We start from the raw sequence: 14,518 nt of genomic DNA on the forward strand, positions 1-14,518 counted from the left end.
AAACGTTATACCATACTATGTAGTACGTCATACTATACCATGTCGTCCAAAATGTGACCATTTTTTGAAAAAAGAAATTGGGTCCAAAATTTGACAAAAAGGTCCTACTATACTATGTCGTTCAAAATCTGATAATTTTTTGAAAAACATTTTTTTGGTCCAAAACTTGACAAAAACGTTATACTTTACTATGTAGTACGTCATACTATACCATGTCGTCCAAAATGTGACCATTTTTTGGAAAAAAAAATTGGGTCCAAAATTTGACAAAAAGGTCATACTATAATATGTCGTTCAAAATCTGATACTTTTTTGAAAAACATTTTTTTGGTCCAAAACTTGACAAAAACGTTATACTATACTATGTAGTACGTCATACTATACCATGACATCCAAAATGTGACCATTTTTTGGAAAAAAAAATTGGGTCCAAAATTTGACAAAAAGGTCATACTATACTATGTCGTTCAAAATCTGACAATTTTTGAAAAACATTTTTTTGGTCAGAAACTTGACAAAAACGTTATACTATACTATGTAGTACGTCATACTATACCATGTCGTCCAAAATGTGACCATTTTTTGAAAAAAAAAATTGGGTCCAAAATTTGACAAAAAGGTCATATATACTATGTCGTTCAAAATCTGATCATTTTTTGAAAAACATTTTTTTGGTCAGAAACTTGACAAAAACGTTATACTATACTATGTAGTACGTCATACTATACCATGTCGTCCAAAATGTGACCATTTTTTGAAAAAAAAGAATTGGGTCCAAAATTTGACAAAAAGGTCATACTATACCATGTCGTTCAAAATCTGATAATTTTTTGAAAAACATTTTTTTGGTCCAAAACTTGACAAAAACGTCATACTATACTATGTAGTACGTCATACTATACCATGTCGTCCAAAATGTGACAATTTTTTTTGAAAAACATTTTTTTGGTCCAAAACTTGACAAAAACATCATACTATACTATGTAGTACGTCATACTATACCATGTCGTCCAAAATGTGACCATTTTTTGGAAAAAAAAATTGGGTCCAAAATTTGACAAAAAGGTCATACTATACTATGTCGTTCAAAATCTGATCATTTTTTGAAAAACATTTTTTTGGTCCAAAACTTGACAAAAACGTTATACCATACTATGTAGTACGTCATACTATACCATGTCGTCCAAAATGTGACCATTTTTTGAAAAAAGAAATTGGGTCCAAAATTTGACAAAAAGGTCCTACTATACTATGTCGTTCAAAATCTGATAATTTTTTGAAAAACATTTTTTTGGTCCAAAACTTGACAAAAACGTTATACTTTACTATGTAGTACGTCATACTATACCATGTCGTCCAAAATGTGACCATTTTTTGGAAAAAAAAATTGGGTCCAAAATTTGACAAAAAGGTCATACTATAATATGTCGTTCAAAATCTGATACTTTTTTGAAAAACATTTTTTTGGTCCAAAACTTGACAAAAACGTTATACTATACTATGTAGTACGTCATACTATACCATGACATCCAAAATGTGACCATTTTTTGGAAAAAAAAATTGGGTCCAAAATTTGACAAAAAGGTCATACTATACTATGTCGTTCAAAATCTGACAATTTTTGAAAAACATTTTTTTGGTCAGAAACTTGACAAAAACGTTATACTATACTATGTAGTACGTCATACTATACCATGTCGTCCAAAATGTGACCATTTTTTGAAAAAAAAGAATTGGGTCCAAAATTTGACAAAAAGGTCATACTATACCATGTCGTTCAAAATCTGATAATTTTTTGAAAAACATTTTTTTGGTCCAAAACTTGACAAAAACGTCATACTATACTATGTAGTACGTCATACTATACCATGTCGTCCAAAATGTGACAATTTTTTTTGAAAAACATTTTTTTGGTCCAAAACTTGACAAAAACATCATACTATACTATGTAGTACGTCATACTATACCATGTCGTCCAAAATGTGACCATTTTTTGGAAAAAAAAATTGGGTCCAAAATTTGACAAAAAGGTCATACTATACTATGTCGTTCAAAATCTGATCATTTTTTGAAAAACATTTTTTTGGTCCAAAACTTGACAAAAACGTTATACCATACTATGTAGTACGTCATACTATACCATGTCGTCCAAAATGTGACCATTTTTTGAAAAAAAATAATTGGGTCCAAAATTTGACAAAAAGGTCCTACTATACTATGTCGTTCAAAATCTGATAATTTTTTGAAAAACATTTTTTTGGTCCAAAACTTGACAAAAACGTTATACTTTACTATGTAGTACGTCATACTATACCATGTCGTCCAAAATGTGACCATTTTTTGGAAAAAAAAATTGGGTCCAAAATTTGACAAAAAGGTCATACTATAATATGTCGTTCAAAATCTGATACTTTTTTGAAAAACATTTTTTTGGTCCAAAACTTGACAAAAACGTTATACTATACTATGTAGTACGTCATACTATACCATGACATCCAAAATGTGACCATTTTTTGAAAAAAAAAATTGGGTCCAAAATTTGACAAAAAGGTCATACTATACTATGTCGTTCAAAATCTGACAATTTTTTTTGAAAAACATTTTTTTGGTCCAAAACTTGACAAAAACGTCATACTATACTATGTAGTACGTCATACTATACCATGTCGTCCAAAATGTGACCATTTTTTGGAAAAAAAAATTGGGTCCAAAATTTGACAAAAAGGTCATACTATACTATGTCGTTCAAAATCTGATACTTTTTTGAAAAACATTTTTTTGGTCCAAAACTTGACAAAAACGTCATACTATACTATGTAGTATGTCATACTATACCATGTCGTTCCAAAAAATGTGAAAATTTTTTGAAAAAAAAAATTGGGTCCAAAATTTGACAAAAAGGTCATACTATACTATGTCGTTCAAAATCTGATAATTTTTTGAAAAACATTTTTTTGGTCCAAAACTTGACAAAAACGTTATACTATACTATGTAGTACGTCATACTATACCATGTCGTCCAAAATGTGACCATTTTTTGGAAAAAAAAATTGGGTCCAAAATTTGACAAAAAGGTCATACTATACTATGTCGTTCAAAATCTGATACTTTTTTGAAAAACATTTTTTTGGTCCAAAACTTGACAAAAACGTTATACTATACTATGTCGTTCAAAATCTGACAATTTTTTTTGCAAAACATTTTTTTGGTCCAAAACTTGACAAAAACGTCATACTATACTATGTAGTATGTCATACTATACCATGTAGTCCAAAATGTGACCATTTTTTGGAAAAAAAGAATTAGGTCCAGAATTTGACAAAAAGGTCATACTATACTATGTCGTTCAAAATCTGACAATTTTTTTGAAAAACATTTTTTTGGTCCAAAACTTGACAAAAACGTCATACTATACTATGTAGTACGTCATACTATACCATGTCGTCCAAAATGTGACCATTTTTTGGAAAAAAAAATTGGGTCCAAAATTTGACAAAAAGGTCATACTATACTATGTCGTTCAAAATCTGATACTTTTTTGAAAAACATTTTTTTGGTCCAAAACTTGACAAAAACGTTATACTATACTATGTCGTTCAAAATCTGACAATTTTTTTTGCAAAACATTTTTTTGGTCCAAAACTTGACAAAAACGTCATACTATACTATGTGGTACGTCATACTATACCATGTAGTCCAAAATGTGACCATTTTTTGGAAAAAAAGAATTAGGTCCAGAATTTGACAAAAAGGTCATACTATACTATGTCGTTCAAAATCTGACAATTTTTTTGAAAAACATTTTTTTGGTCCAAAACTTGACAAAAACGTCATACTATACTATGTAGTACGTCATACTATACCATGTCATCCAAAATATGACCATTTTTTGAAAAAAAAGAATTGGGTCCAAAATTTGACAAAAAGGTCATACTATACTATGTCGTTCAAAATCTGATAATTTTTTGAAAAACATTTTTTTGGTCCAAAACTAGACAAACACGTCATACTATACTATGTAGTACGTCATACTATACCATGTCGTCCAAAATGTGACCATTTTTTGAAAAAAAAAATTGGGTCCAAAATTTGACAAAAAGGTCATACTATACTATGTCGTTCAAAATCTGATAATTTTTTGAAAAACATTTTTTTGGTCCAAAACTTGACAAAAACGTTATACTATACTATGTAGTACGTCAAACTATACCATGTCGTCCAAAATGTGACCATTTTTTGGAAAAAAAAATTGGGTCCAAAATTTGACAAAAAGGTCATACTATACTATGTCGTTCAAAATCTGACAATTTTTTTGAAAAACATTTTTTTGGTCCAAAACTTGACAAAAACGTCATACTTTACTATGTAGTACGTCATACTATACCATGTCGTCCAAAATGTGACCATTTTTTGGAAAAAAAATATTGGGTCCAAAATTTGACAAAAAGGTCATACTATACTATGTCGTTCAAAATCTGATAATTTTTTGAAAAACATTTTTTTGGTCCAAAACTAGACAAAAACGTCATACTATACTATGTAGTACGTCATACTATACCATGTCGTCCAAAAAGTGAAAATTTTTTGAAAAAAAAAATTGGTTCCAAAATTTGACAAAAAGGTCATACTATACTATGTCGTTCAAAATCTGATAATTTTTTGAAAAACATTTTTTTGGTCCAAAACTTGACAAAAACGTTATACTATACTATGTAGTAGGTCATACTATACCATGTCGTCCAAAATGTGACCATCTCTTGGAAAAAAAAATTGGGTCCAAAATTTGACAAAAGGGTCATACTATACTATGTCGTTCAAAATCTGACAATTTTTTTTGAAAAACATTTTTTTGGTCGAAAACTTGACAAAAACGTCATACTATACTATGTAGTACGTCATACTATACCATGTCGTCCAAAATGTGACCATTTTTTGAAAAGAAAAATTGGGTCCAAAATTTGACAAAAAGGTCATACTATACTATGTCGTTCAAAATCGGATAATTTTTTGAAAAACATTTTTTTGTTCCAAAACTTGACAAAAACGTCATACTATACTATGTAGTACGTCATACTATACCATGTCGTCCAAAATGTGACCATTTTTTGAAAAGAAAAATTGGGTCCAAAATTTGACAAAAAGGTCATACTATACTATGTCGTTCAAAATCTGATAATTTTTTGAAAAACATTTTTTTGGTCCAAAACTTGACAAAAACGTTATACTATACTATGTAGTACGTCATACTATACCATGTCGTCCAAAATGTGACCATTTTTTGAAAAAAAAAATTGGGTCCAAAATTTGACAAAAAGGTCATACTTTTCTATGTCGTTCAAAATCTGATAATTTTTTGAAAAACATTTTTTTGGTCAGAAACTTGACAAAAACGTTATACTATACTATGTAGTACGTCATACTATACCATGTCGTCCAAAATGTGACCATTTTTTGGAAAAAAGAAATTGGGTCCAAAATTTGACAAAAAGGTCATACTATACTATGTCGTTCAAAATCTGATACTTTTTGAAAAACATTTTTTTGGTCCAAAACTTGACAAAAACGTCATACTATACTATGTAGTACGTCATACTATACCATGTCGTCCAAAATGTGACCATTTTTTGAAAAAAAAAATTGGGTCCAAAATTTGACAAAAAGGTCATACTTTTCTATGTCGTTCAAAATCTGATAATTTTTTGAAAAACATTTTTTTGGTCAGAAACTTGACAAAAACGTCATACTATACCATGTCGTCCAAAATGTGACCATTTTTTGAAAAAAAAAATTGGGTCCAAAATTTGACAAAAAGGTCATATATACTATGTCGTCCAAAATTTGACAATTTAAAAAAAAATTGTTTTGTTACTAGTATACTACTATAACATCATACTATGTCATCCAAAATTTTACCTTTTTTTTTTGTTGGTCCAAAATTTCACAAAAAGTCATAAAACTTAAAAAAGTTTTAAGTTTAAAAAAACTTAAAAAAAGAGAAAGAAAGAAATATACCTACTGTTGAAAAAAAAACGTCAAAACAAATCAGTTTAGTCCGTCGTCCAAAAAGTCAAAGAAATTTAAAAATTCAGTAAATTAGTATGTTTTACTGACACTGAAAACAACTGCTTTACAAGTTACTAGTCACTTGATTGTGTGTGTGTGTAAAACGAAGTCACTGCAGTTTCAAGCAGCTGTGCAGTGGTGACTCCGTCCAGGTTGAGTCAGTAGTTTTTTTGTAGTGGAAATGCAACCTAAACCGTGCCGTAACAAGACGAGGCGAGTCGAGTTCAAGCCTGGACTACTACCGGAAATGTGCCATTACAGATTGGGTAGATAGAGGCCCCCCTCACCATATTGTTATTTTTGTTGCATGTTCTTAACTAAATAACAGATCAGATGTTCGTGTTTGCTCAAAGTTCTCCTCTGTCCAAGTTGAGATGTTGTTGTTGATCTGTAATTATCTGTTTTCATGTGTTTTAAATAAAATGTGCAAAATGATTCATGTGATTTCTCCAAAAAAACACCATTAGTAAATGATTAGAGACATCATTAACGGCTTTACTAATGTGTTAATTAATGGTGAGTAATGCATACACAATGATAACTAATTACAACAGTAAACTTTTATTAATGCTTAATAATTTATTAACTAACTCTGAGTCGTAAACATTCATTAACTGCTTATTAATAACATGTTAACGTATACAAAGTAATACATAACAATGAATGTTAATATATCATTAAATTAATTAATTAATGCTTAATAATGTACTAACTAACGTTGATTAAGGCATCCTTATTGTGAAGTGTTACCATTATTTTATTACCTAAGGTTGACAAGGCCTCACTGTGTCTTTCAATCACTTTACCACCTTTCATTCGAGTGCTTGTACTCGTCCTGTGTTCATGTTTTTACGACACACTGGAGTAATTGCAGCATGAGTTATTTGTTTTGCCATAATGTTTCTTCACATTTGTTGTATGTTATGTCCCCGCAGCACAATTCTACATTTCAAGATTTACGTCCTGTGCCAAACGTTAAGAGCCGGTGTACAATGAAGTCTTTTATGTGCTGTGGCGGAAAATAAGGTTGTTGAAATCAGCAAGTGGAGTAATTTGCATAGTTTTTCCTCCAGACTCTTTCTTAAATTTGCTTTAAATTGCATTGCATGTATTGAAAGAAGTGGTGATTTATTTATCACACATATCTCTTGGAAGTGTCTGCTTTATCAAATCTCAGTTGAGATTCATGAGATTCTTTTAAGTCGCAAAATACATCTTCTAAAGTTTGCTCGATTTTTTATGAAATATCACAGGCATAAAAATTAAAACAAAAAAAACCCAATATATATCTTGGAAATGATTGGATTATTCATTCGAAAATATTTTTGAGTTACAGGAAAGGCAACAAAAAAAACGTTCAACTTTATTTCGGAAGGACATTTACAAACAGAGTTGACCAAAGTGCTGAACAAAGAAAAAGGTACAACAACAACAAGGCACAAAGCATAAAACATCATAAAAGCAAAACTATAAAATAGTGGTAAATAAAATGGTGAAAATACGTTTAGATGATATTTTCATTCTGAAGTAAAAACGTAACGTAAAATGTTCAATCGTGGGGCAGATTTAATATCAATGGATAAATCATTCCCTTGTTTGGGGGCAGCTACTGAAAAGGCTTGATTGCCACAAGTTATATGACCTCAGTTCTCAGGGTGCGGCGTGAAGATGGATCTCAGAGAGGTAAATGTATTGCCATTCCAAGAAGAGCTTTAAAAATCAATCCAAAAAAAACGAACAGGAAGCCAGGGGAAGGAGCGCAACACAGGTGTGATGTGTTCTCTCTTCTTATTTTTCCAGTCAGAAAGCGAGCAGCAGGAGTTAGAATTATAAGAGTCCAGCTGTTATCTTATGAAAGCAGTCTTTCTAAATCTTTGGAAGGGAGATATAGGCACTTGGGGATGTGGGTGCTCCATTCCAAACAATGGAAAGATACTAAATGTTGAAAAGTGGATCAGGTCTAAAACAGAACCTTGGGGTACACCACAAGTAAATCCAAATCCATCCATCCATTATCTACCGCTTTATCCTCCACTGGAGGGTCGTGGGGGGTGCTCTGCCTATCTCAGCTGACATAGGGCGATAGTAAATCAAAATCAGATCATTAAAAATTCTTAAGAGAGCAATGATTGATTAAATGCATTTGTAATTGAGAGAGAACTACTTATTCTAGGACTTTGGACAGAAAGGACCGTTTAGTAATTACAAGGGCATTGTTTTTGAGGCTTTAAAGCTCCCATAGAGTGGTCCTATCGCACATATATGTGAGTTATGGAGGTCTACTTACATACATTAACTTGTTTTTATGGTCAAAAACCTCCTAGTTGCTGCAAACAAGCCGATCGAAATCTCTCCTCACTGAAGACGGGCTGTGTTGCGATTGGCCAGCCAACGAGAGCTTTCCCAACTGTCTTGTGATACTATGTCGTTCAAAATCTGACAATTTAAAAAAAAAAAACATGACTTGACAAAAACATCATACTTTACTATGTTGTATGTCATACTATACCATGTCGTCCAAAATGTGACCATTTTTAGAAGAAAAAAATTTGGTCCAAAATTTGACAAAAACGTCATACTATACTATGTCGTTCAAAATCTGACAATTTCTTGGAAAAACATTTTTTTGGTCCAAAACTTGATTAAAAAAGTCATACTATACTATGTAGTACGTCATACTATACTCTGTAGTATGTCATACTATACCATGTCGTCCAAAATGTGACCATTTTTGAAAAAAAAAAAATTTGGTCCAAAATTTGACAAAAACGTCATACTATACTATGTAGTACGTCATACTATACCATGTCGTCCAAAATGTGACCATTTTTTGAAAAAAAAAATTTGGTCCAAAATTTGACAAAAACGTCATACTATACTATGTCGTTCAAAATCTGACAATTTCTTGGAAAAACATATTTTGGTCCAAAACTTGACAAAAAAGTCATACTATACCATATAGTATGTCATACTATACCATGTCGTCCAAAATGTGACCATTTTTGAAAAAAAAAATTTGGTCCAAAATTTGACAAAAACGTCATACTATACTATGTAGTACGTCATACTATACCAAGTTGTCCAAAATGTGACCATTTTTTGAAAAAAAAAATTGGGTCCAAAATTTGACAAAAACGTCATACTATACTATGTCGTTCAAAATCTGACAATTTAAAAAAAAACATTTTTTGGTCCAAAACTTGACAAAAACGTCATACTATACCATGTCGTCCAAAATGTGACCATTTTTGAAAAAAGAAATTTGGTCCAAAATTTGACAAAAACGTCATACTATATTATGTCGTCCAAAATTTGACAATTTAAAAAAAAGAAATTGTTGTGTTACTACTATACTACTATAACCTCATACTATGTCATCCAAAATTGTACCTTTTTTTTTTGTTGGTCCAAAATTTCACAAAAAGTCATAAAACTTAAAAAGTTTTAAAAAAAGAAAGAAAGAAATATACCTACTGTGAAAAAAAAAAACGTCAAAACAAATCAGTTTAGTCCGTCGTCCAAAAAGTCAAAGAAATTTTAAAAATTCAGTAAATTAGTATGTATTACTAACACTGAAAACAACTGCTTTACAAGTCACTAGTCACTTGTTTGTGTGTGTGTGTAAAACGAAGTCACTGCAGTTTCAAGCAGCCGTGCAGTGGTGACTCCGTCCAGGTTGAGTCAGTAGGTAATCAGCATGTCAGCTCTCAGAAGCGAAGTTCCCCCTCTGGAGTGGTGGATGGATTGCTACTCATTATCAAAACATTGTTTTAACAATGTTTAAAATCAATCAATCAATCAATCTTTATTGAAAATAAATATATATATTTTTTTTTTTATTAAAAATAAATAAAACATTGAAAAATGGCTTTCGTCACGACTCCCCGCCGTAGTCCCTGCGGGATCCTTACGTCACGATTCCAGGCTTTTTCAGACCGCTTGCAGAGCCCGAGAATACAATAAAACCCAGCGTTCTCAGCAGTGACTGAACTGTTTGTTTTTCGAAACTTTAGGGCTTCATAAACGAGGTGATAAAACAGCGTTAATTAGAACGTCCGGTCTATGGGAGCTTTAACAAGGGCTGCACAAGAGCAAAAGCAGCTGGAACACAAACTGAGATACAAGGCAGATGTTTTTCAGTGTAAGAACTCATGACCCAAGAGTATCAAATAGGAGTCGAGAGGGGATGCTGTCCCCCTCTAACAGACGGGAGATTGATACGAGCTTTAACTCAAGTTAACAACTGAGCACAGAGGAGGAACAGAGGGGTCTTGGGGTAAGTGGGCATGTTCAAAGAGGAAAAGAGAGGACAGCAAAAATTGGTTCCCAATGGTTTGCCCTCTTTAAAAAGTGTGTTCCCATTTAAAAAGTTTGGGGAACACTAGTTCACAGTGTACGACACTGAATTTACTCCAGCCATGACGGTGTTAAGAAAGTCAATTTGCTGGTTGCTCATGCTATGAGTGGAAATAAATCCCCGATGACCCAAACAGAGTCAAACACATCTAATGAATTTTTTTTTATAAAGTTTTAATAAAGTTTTAAGGGCTAGTCGTATTTCCAGGGGTATTACTGAGAAACTTTCCCCACAGGATTAGACTAAAAAGGCCATTTTCCAAAAAAAGAAGCGTTGTGAAATAGAACATTATGACCTGTAGCTGTATGTAGCTGAACCCTGCAGACTGGAGAAAATGAGATTTCCTGTGAGCCCTTGAGCCCCACATCAGTCCTGTCACGGCGGGAAATGAAAGTAAAGTATTTGTCTGTAATGTCTTTCTCCCCGGAAAAAAAAAAAGATGACAAGTTAAAACAAAATGCCTTTTAGAATAAGTGTTTCTTGTGGCAGTGGATGTGGATGCAGTCACTTGCAATCTCCTGCATTGTCCCCATGCTATTTCCTACGAATGCAGCAGGAACAGTAGTGGATGTATAGCTGAAGTGACAGTCTGAGTCTGTCACTGAGGATGCAAAGTGCGGCAGAGGGAAGGAGGGCTGATGACACACGGCTGCATGGCACAGTGTGTGTGTGTGTGTGTGTGTGTGTGAGAGAGAGAGAGAGAGACGCGCAGTAGTTTTGTTCTGTGGTGAAAGGGAGCGCGTGGCTCCTCTGCTTCTCCAGCCGCACTTTGCAAACAAAGAAAGCCACGATGTAGATTCAGTGCACACCCGTTTTCTTCAGAGACTGATTGAAATCTGCTCCATCGCCTGCGCTTTGGCTTTGGCTGCTGCTGCTGCTGCTGTGTGTGGTGCAGGAGGAGTCGACCGACCCAGGAGGCAGGAGAGGAGGAGAGGAGCTGCACGCTGCTGCTGCTGCTGCTGCTGCTGCTGCTGCTGCCTCCTCACGCTGGATGGATCCATCCCAGCTCGTCTTCTCTCACCTCTCACTCAAGACTCGGGTCTTTGTGGAAACTCCCGTTTCTGTTCGGAAAAAAAGCTGGGATTTTGTTTCCCTTCTCTACTTTTATCGGTGAGTGTTTTTTTTTCCTCCCCATTTCTATTCATTTATTTTATCGTCTTCTCTTTTTAAAAAAAGGGCATTTGTTGTAGAAGTTAGATTTTCACTCTCTCTCACGCTTCTCTAAAAGGTCTGAAGGTTATTTAATTATGGATTATGACAATAAACAATATTGTGTTTGTTTAACTACACAAACAGACATTTGTAATGATACAAAAATGGAGCATCATCCTCTTCATCTATAATCCCTCTCTTAAGATTCAACAGGTCTGGTGATGATAAGTCATGGTTTGTGGTTGTAGCTGATGATGTTATTCAAGATAAACTGATGAACCACATCATGTATTCACTGTAGCTATTTACGTGTTCAACCAAAACAAATATTATTTTTCTACACTGTGACTGAGTTGAGTTGCATTTGTAAACTTAACTGTTGAATCAACCAGTAAAATGCTGAGTATCTTAGTGCTGTTACACTTATTATATGTGTTGCCATTTCAACTACAACCTCAAAAACCTGATGACATTTCCAGATGGTTCTGGTAGATTTAAGCCCGAGGCAGCTGAAGAGTGACTAGAAATCCGATTTGAGGGGCAAACTCACTCACAACTCACAAAATGTAATATGTTTCATGCTGCTCCCTTCATTAACTATGATTGGCAAACATTACTTGTTTACTGGTGTGTCGGTTGTTTTCAGCTCATTGCCATTTACTTTCGCAGATGCCAGTTCATTCTCAGGAGAACTGAGACCGGTAAGGTAAGGGAGACTTTGAAGACTCTGCCTCACAATGGCAACAGGCGTAGCAGCGTGGCTTCCTTTTGCCAGAGCGGCAGCCATTGGCTGGATGCCTGTCGCCAACTGCCCCATGCCTGTTGCCCCGAGAGACAACAGCAAGAGACAGGACGAGCTGATCGTCCTCAATGTCAGCGGTCGTCGTTTCCAGACCTGGAGAACCACTCTGGACCGTTACCCAGACACTCTGCTCGGCAGCTCTGAAAAGGACTTCTTTTACAATGAAGAAACCAAGGAGTACTTTTTTGACCGGGACCCCGACGCCTTCAGGAGCATCCTCAACTTCTACCGGACAGGGAAGCTCCACTACCCCCGCCACGAGTGCATCTCGGCCTACGACGAGGAGCTCACCTTCTTCGGCATCATCCCCGAGATCATTGGCGACTGCTGCTATGAAGAGTACAAGGACAGGAAGAGGGAGAACCTGGAGCGGCTGCAGGACGATCAGGAGGAGAACAAGGACATGAAGCTGCCCAACATGACCTTCAGAGAGACCATGTGGCGAGCGTTTGAGAACCCCCACACCTCCACCATGGCGCTCGTCTTCTACTATGTCACTGGTTTCTTCATTGCCGTTTCGGTCATCACTAACGTGGTGGAGACGGTTCCGTGCGGTTCCACGTTCAACCAGAAGGATACGCCGTGCGGTGAACGCTACACGGTGGCCTTCTTTTGCATGGACACTGCCTGCGTCATGATATTCACAGTGGAGTACCTGATGCGCTTGTTTGCCGCGCCTGACCGTTGCCGTTTCATGCGCTCCGTGATGAGCATCATCGACGTGATGGCCATCATGCCGTACTACATCGGCCTGGTGATGACCAACAACGAGGACGTGAGCGGCGCCTTCGTGACGCTGCGCGTCTTTCGAGTGTTCCGCATCTTCAAGTTCTCGCGTCACTCGCAGGGCCTCCGCATCCTGGGCTACACGCTGAAGAGCTGCGCGTCGGAGCTGGGCTTCCTCCTCTTCTCTCTCACGATGGCCATCATCATCTTCGCCACGGTTATGTTCTACGCAGAGAAAGGCTCCAGCTCCAGCAAGTTCACCAGCATCCCAGCTTCTTTCTGGTACACCATTGTCACCATGACAACACTGGGGTGAGTAATAGATGTACACACACACCTGATGCGTGCACACACACTCGCACACGTGCCCTCCCTGTATTAATACTTGTAACAGAACTAAAACATTCTATTGCACTGTTGATACATAGACGAGACAGTATTTTCATACAGAAATAATGATTTGTAAAAAAACACTATGAATTTTAAATGGGCATTATGACAGCCTGCCCACATAACTAAGTACACTGGTGCCAGTGTGAGTAATGGTGTGCAGCGGAGCATTTGTCTACCACAAACACTTGTGGCTTTTCACTGGCTTACTTAGGAGCTTGGCATATTCAGAGACAAGCGCTTTAATGGATATAATACATCAACGTGCGCCTGTAAAGTATCAAAGAGATGTATAGATCACGCACATGCGCGTGTGTATTTGTGTAATTTAATTATTCGGTATTGGAAGTAGTGAACCAGGGACGTGTGCGATTACTTACTTACTTGCTGGATTACCTGCTTGTTAAAATGTGTGTTAATAGTTTATAAATAGAGGTTAATTGCTGCATCAATGATATTACATGGGCACTAAGCCAGGCTGTGACCTTGGGGGGGGGGCGACAGCAACCTTCTTGCCATGTTCATCCTCATTCAAATGATGAACCAGCGCAGTTGATCGATTGATTTTGTTTGCTACATTAAAAAAAAAGAAAAGAAAATAGTACGCAATAAAATAAAGTACTAAACATATGGTCATCGGGATAATGCAACAGTGGAAAATGGCTTATTGCAACTGTGGACTCAAGGGACAGGTTTGGCAGTACTTTATTCTAGATAATAAAAACACACAAACAAATTTGTATTGTAGGCTGAAACTGGCATGTAATTACCAGCACATGTAGAGTAAAAAGAAAAAGGGGGGGAGAGGATGCCAGTGATGGCACGGGCTTTGTTAGTCACATTCTGAACCAACAGATGCTACACTTATATTTTTCTGACAGTGTTTTGTTTTCGCTCATTGATTAAATTTTGCACAATTTACCTTTTATAAGTCAACAAGTCTAATTCTAAATCACCATTATTGCAAAAGCCAACGCGCAACACACATTTTTCACCTTTCTACCCTTGTGTATTTCAGTGACACAACT

The 14,518-nt window shown here is 35.4% G+C and overlaps 1 protein-coding gene across 1 annotated transcript in view; it reads left to right on the forward strand.

Moving 5' to 3' along the window:
* Positions 1-12,309: 12,309 nt before the first annotated feature.
* LOC310930075 (A-type voltage-gated potassium channel KCND3-like) overlaps positions 12,310-14,518 on the forward strand; it is a gene marked incomplete at both ends in the record, with an annotated part of 90,753 nt that continues 88,544 nt past the window's right edge. Inside the window, one exon of the mRNA XM_083892969.1 lies at positions 12,310-13,412. Within this exon, the coding sequence (XP_083749095.1) occupies positions 12,310-13,412 (1,103 nt within the window). The remainder of the gene's footprint in view (positions 13,413-14,518) is intronic.

This window comes from Microchirus variegatus, assembly GCF_963457635.1.
Source record: "Microchirus variegatus genome assembly, chromosome: 7".
Lineage (NCBI taxonomy): Eukaryota > Metazoa > Chordata > Actinopteri > Pleuronectiformes > Soleidae > Microchirus > Microchirus variegatus.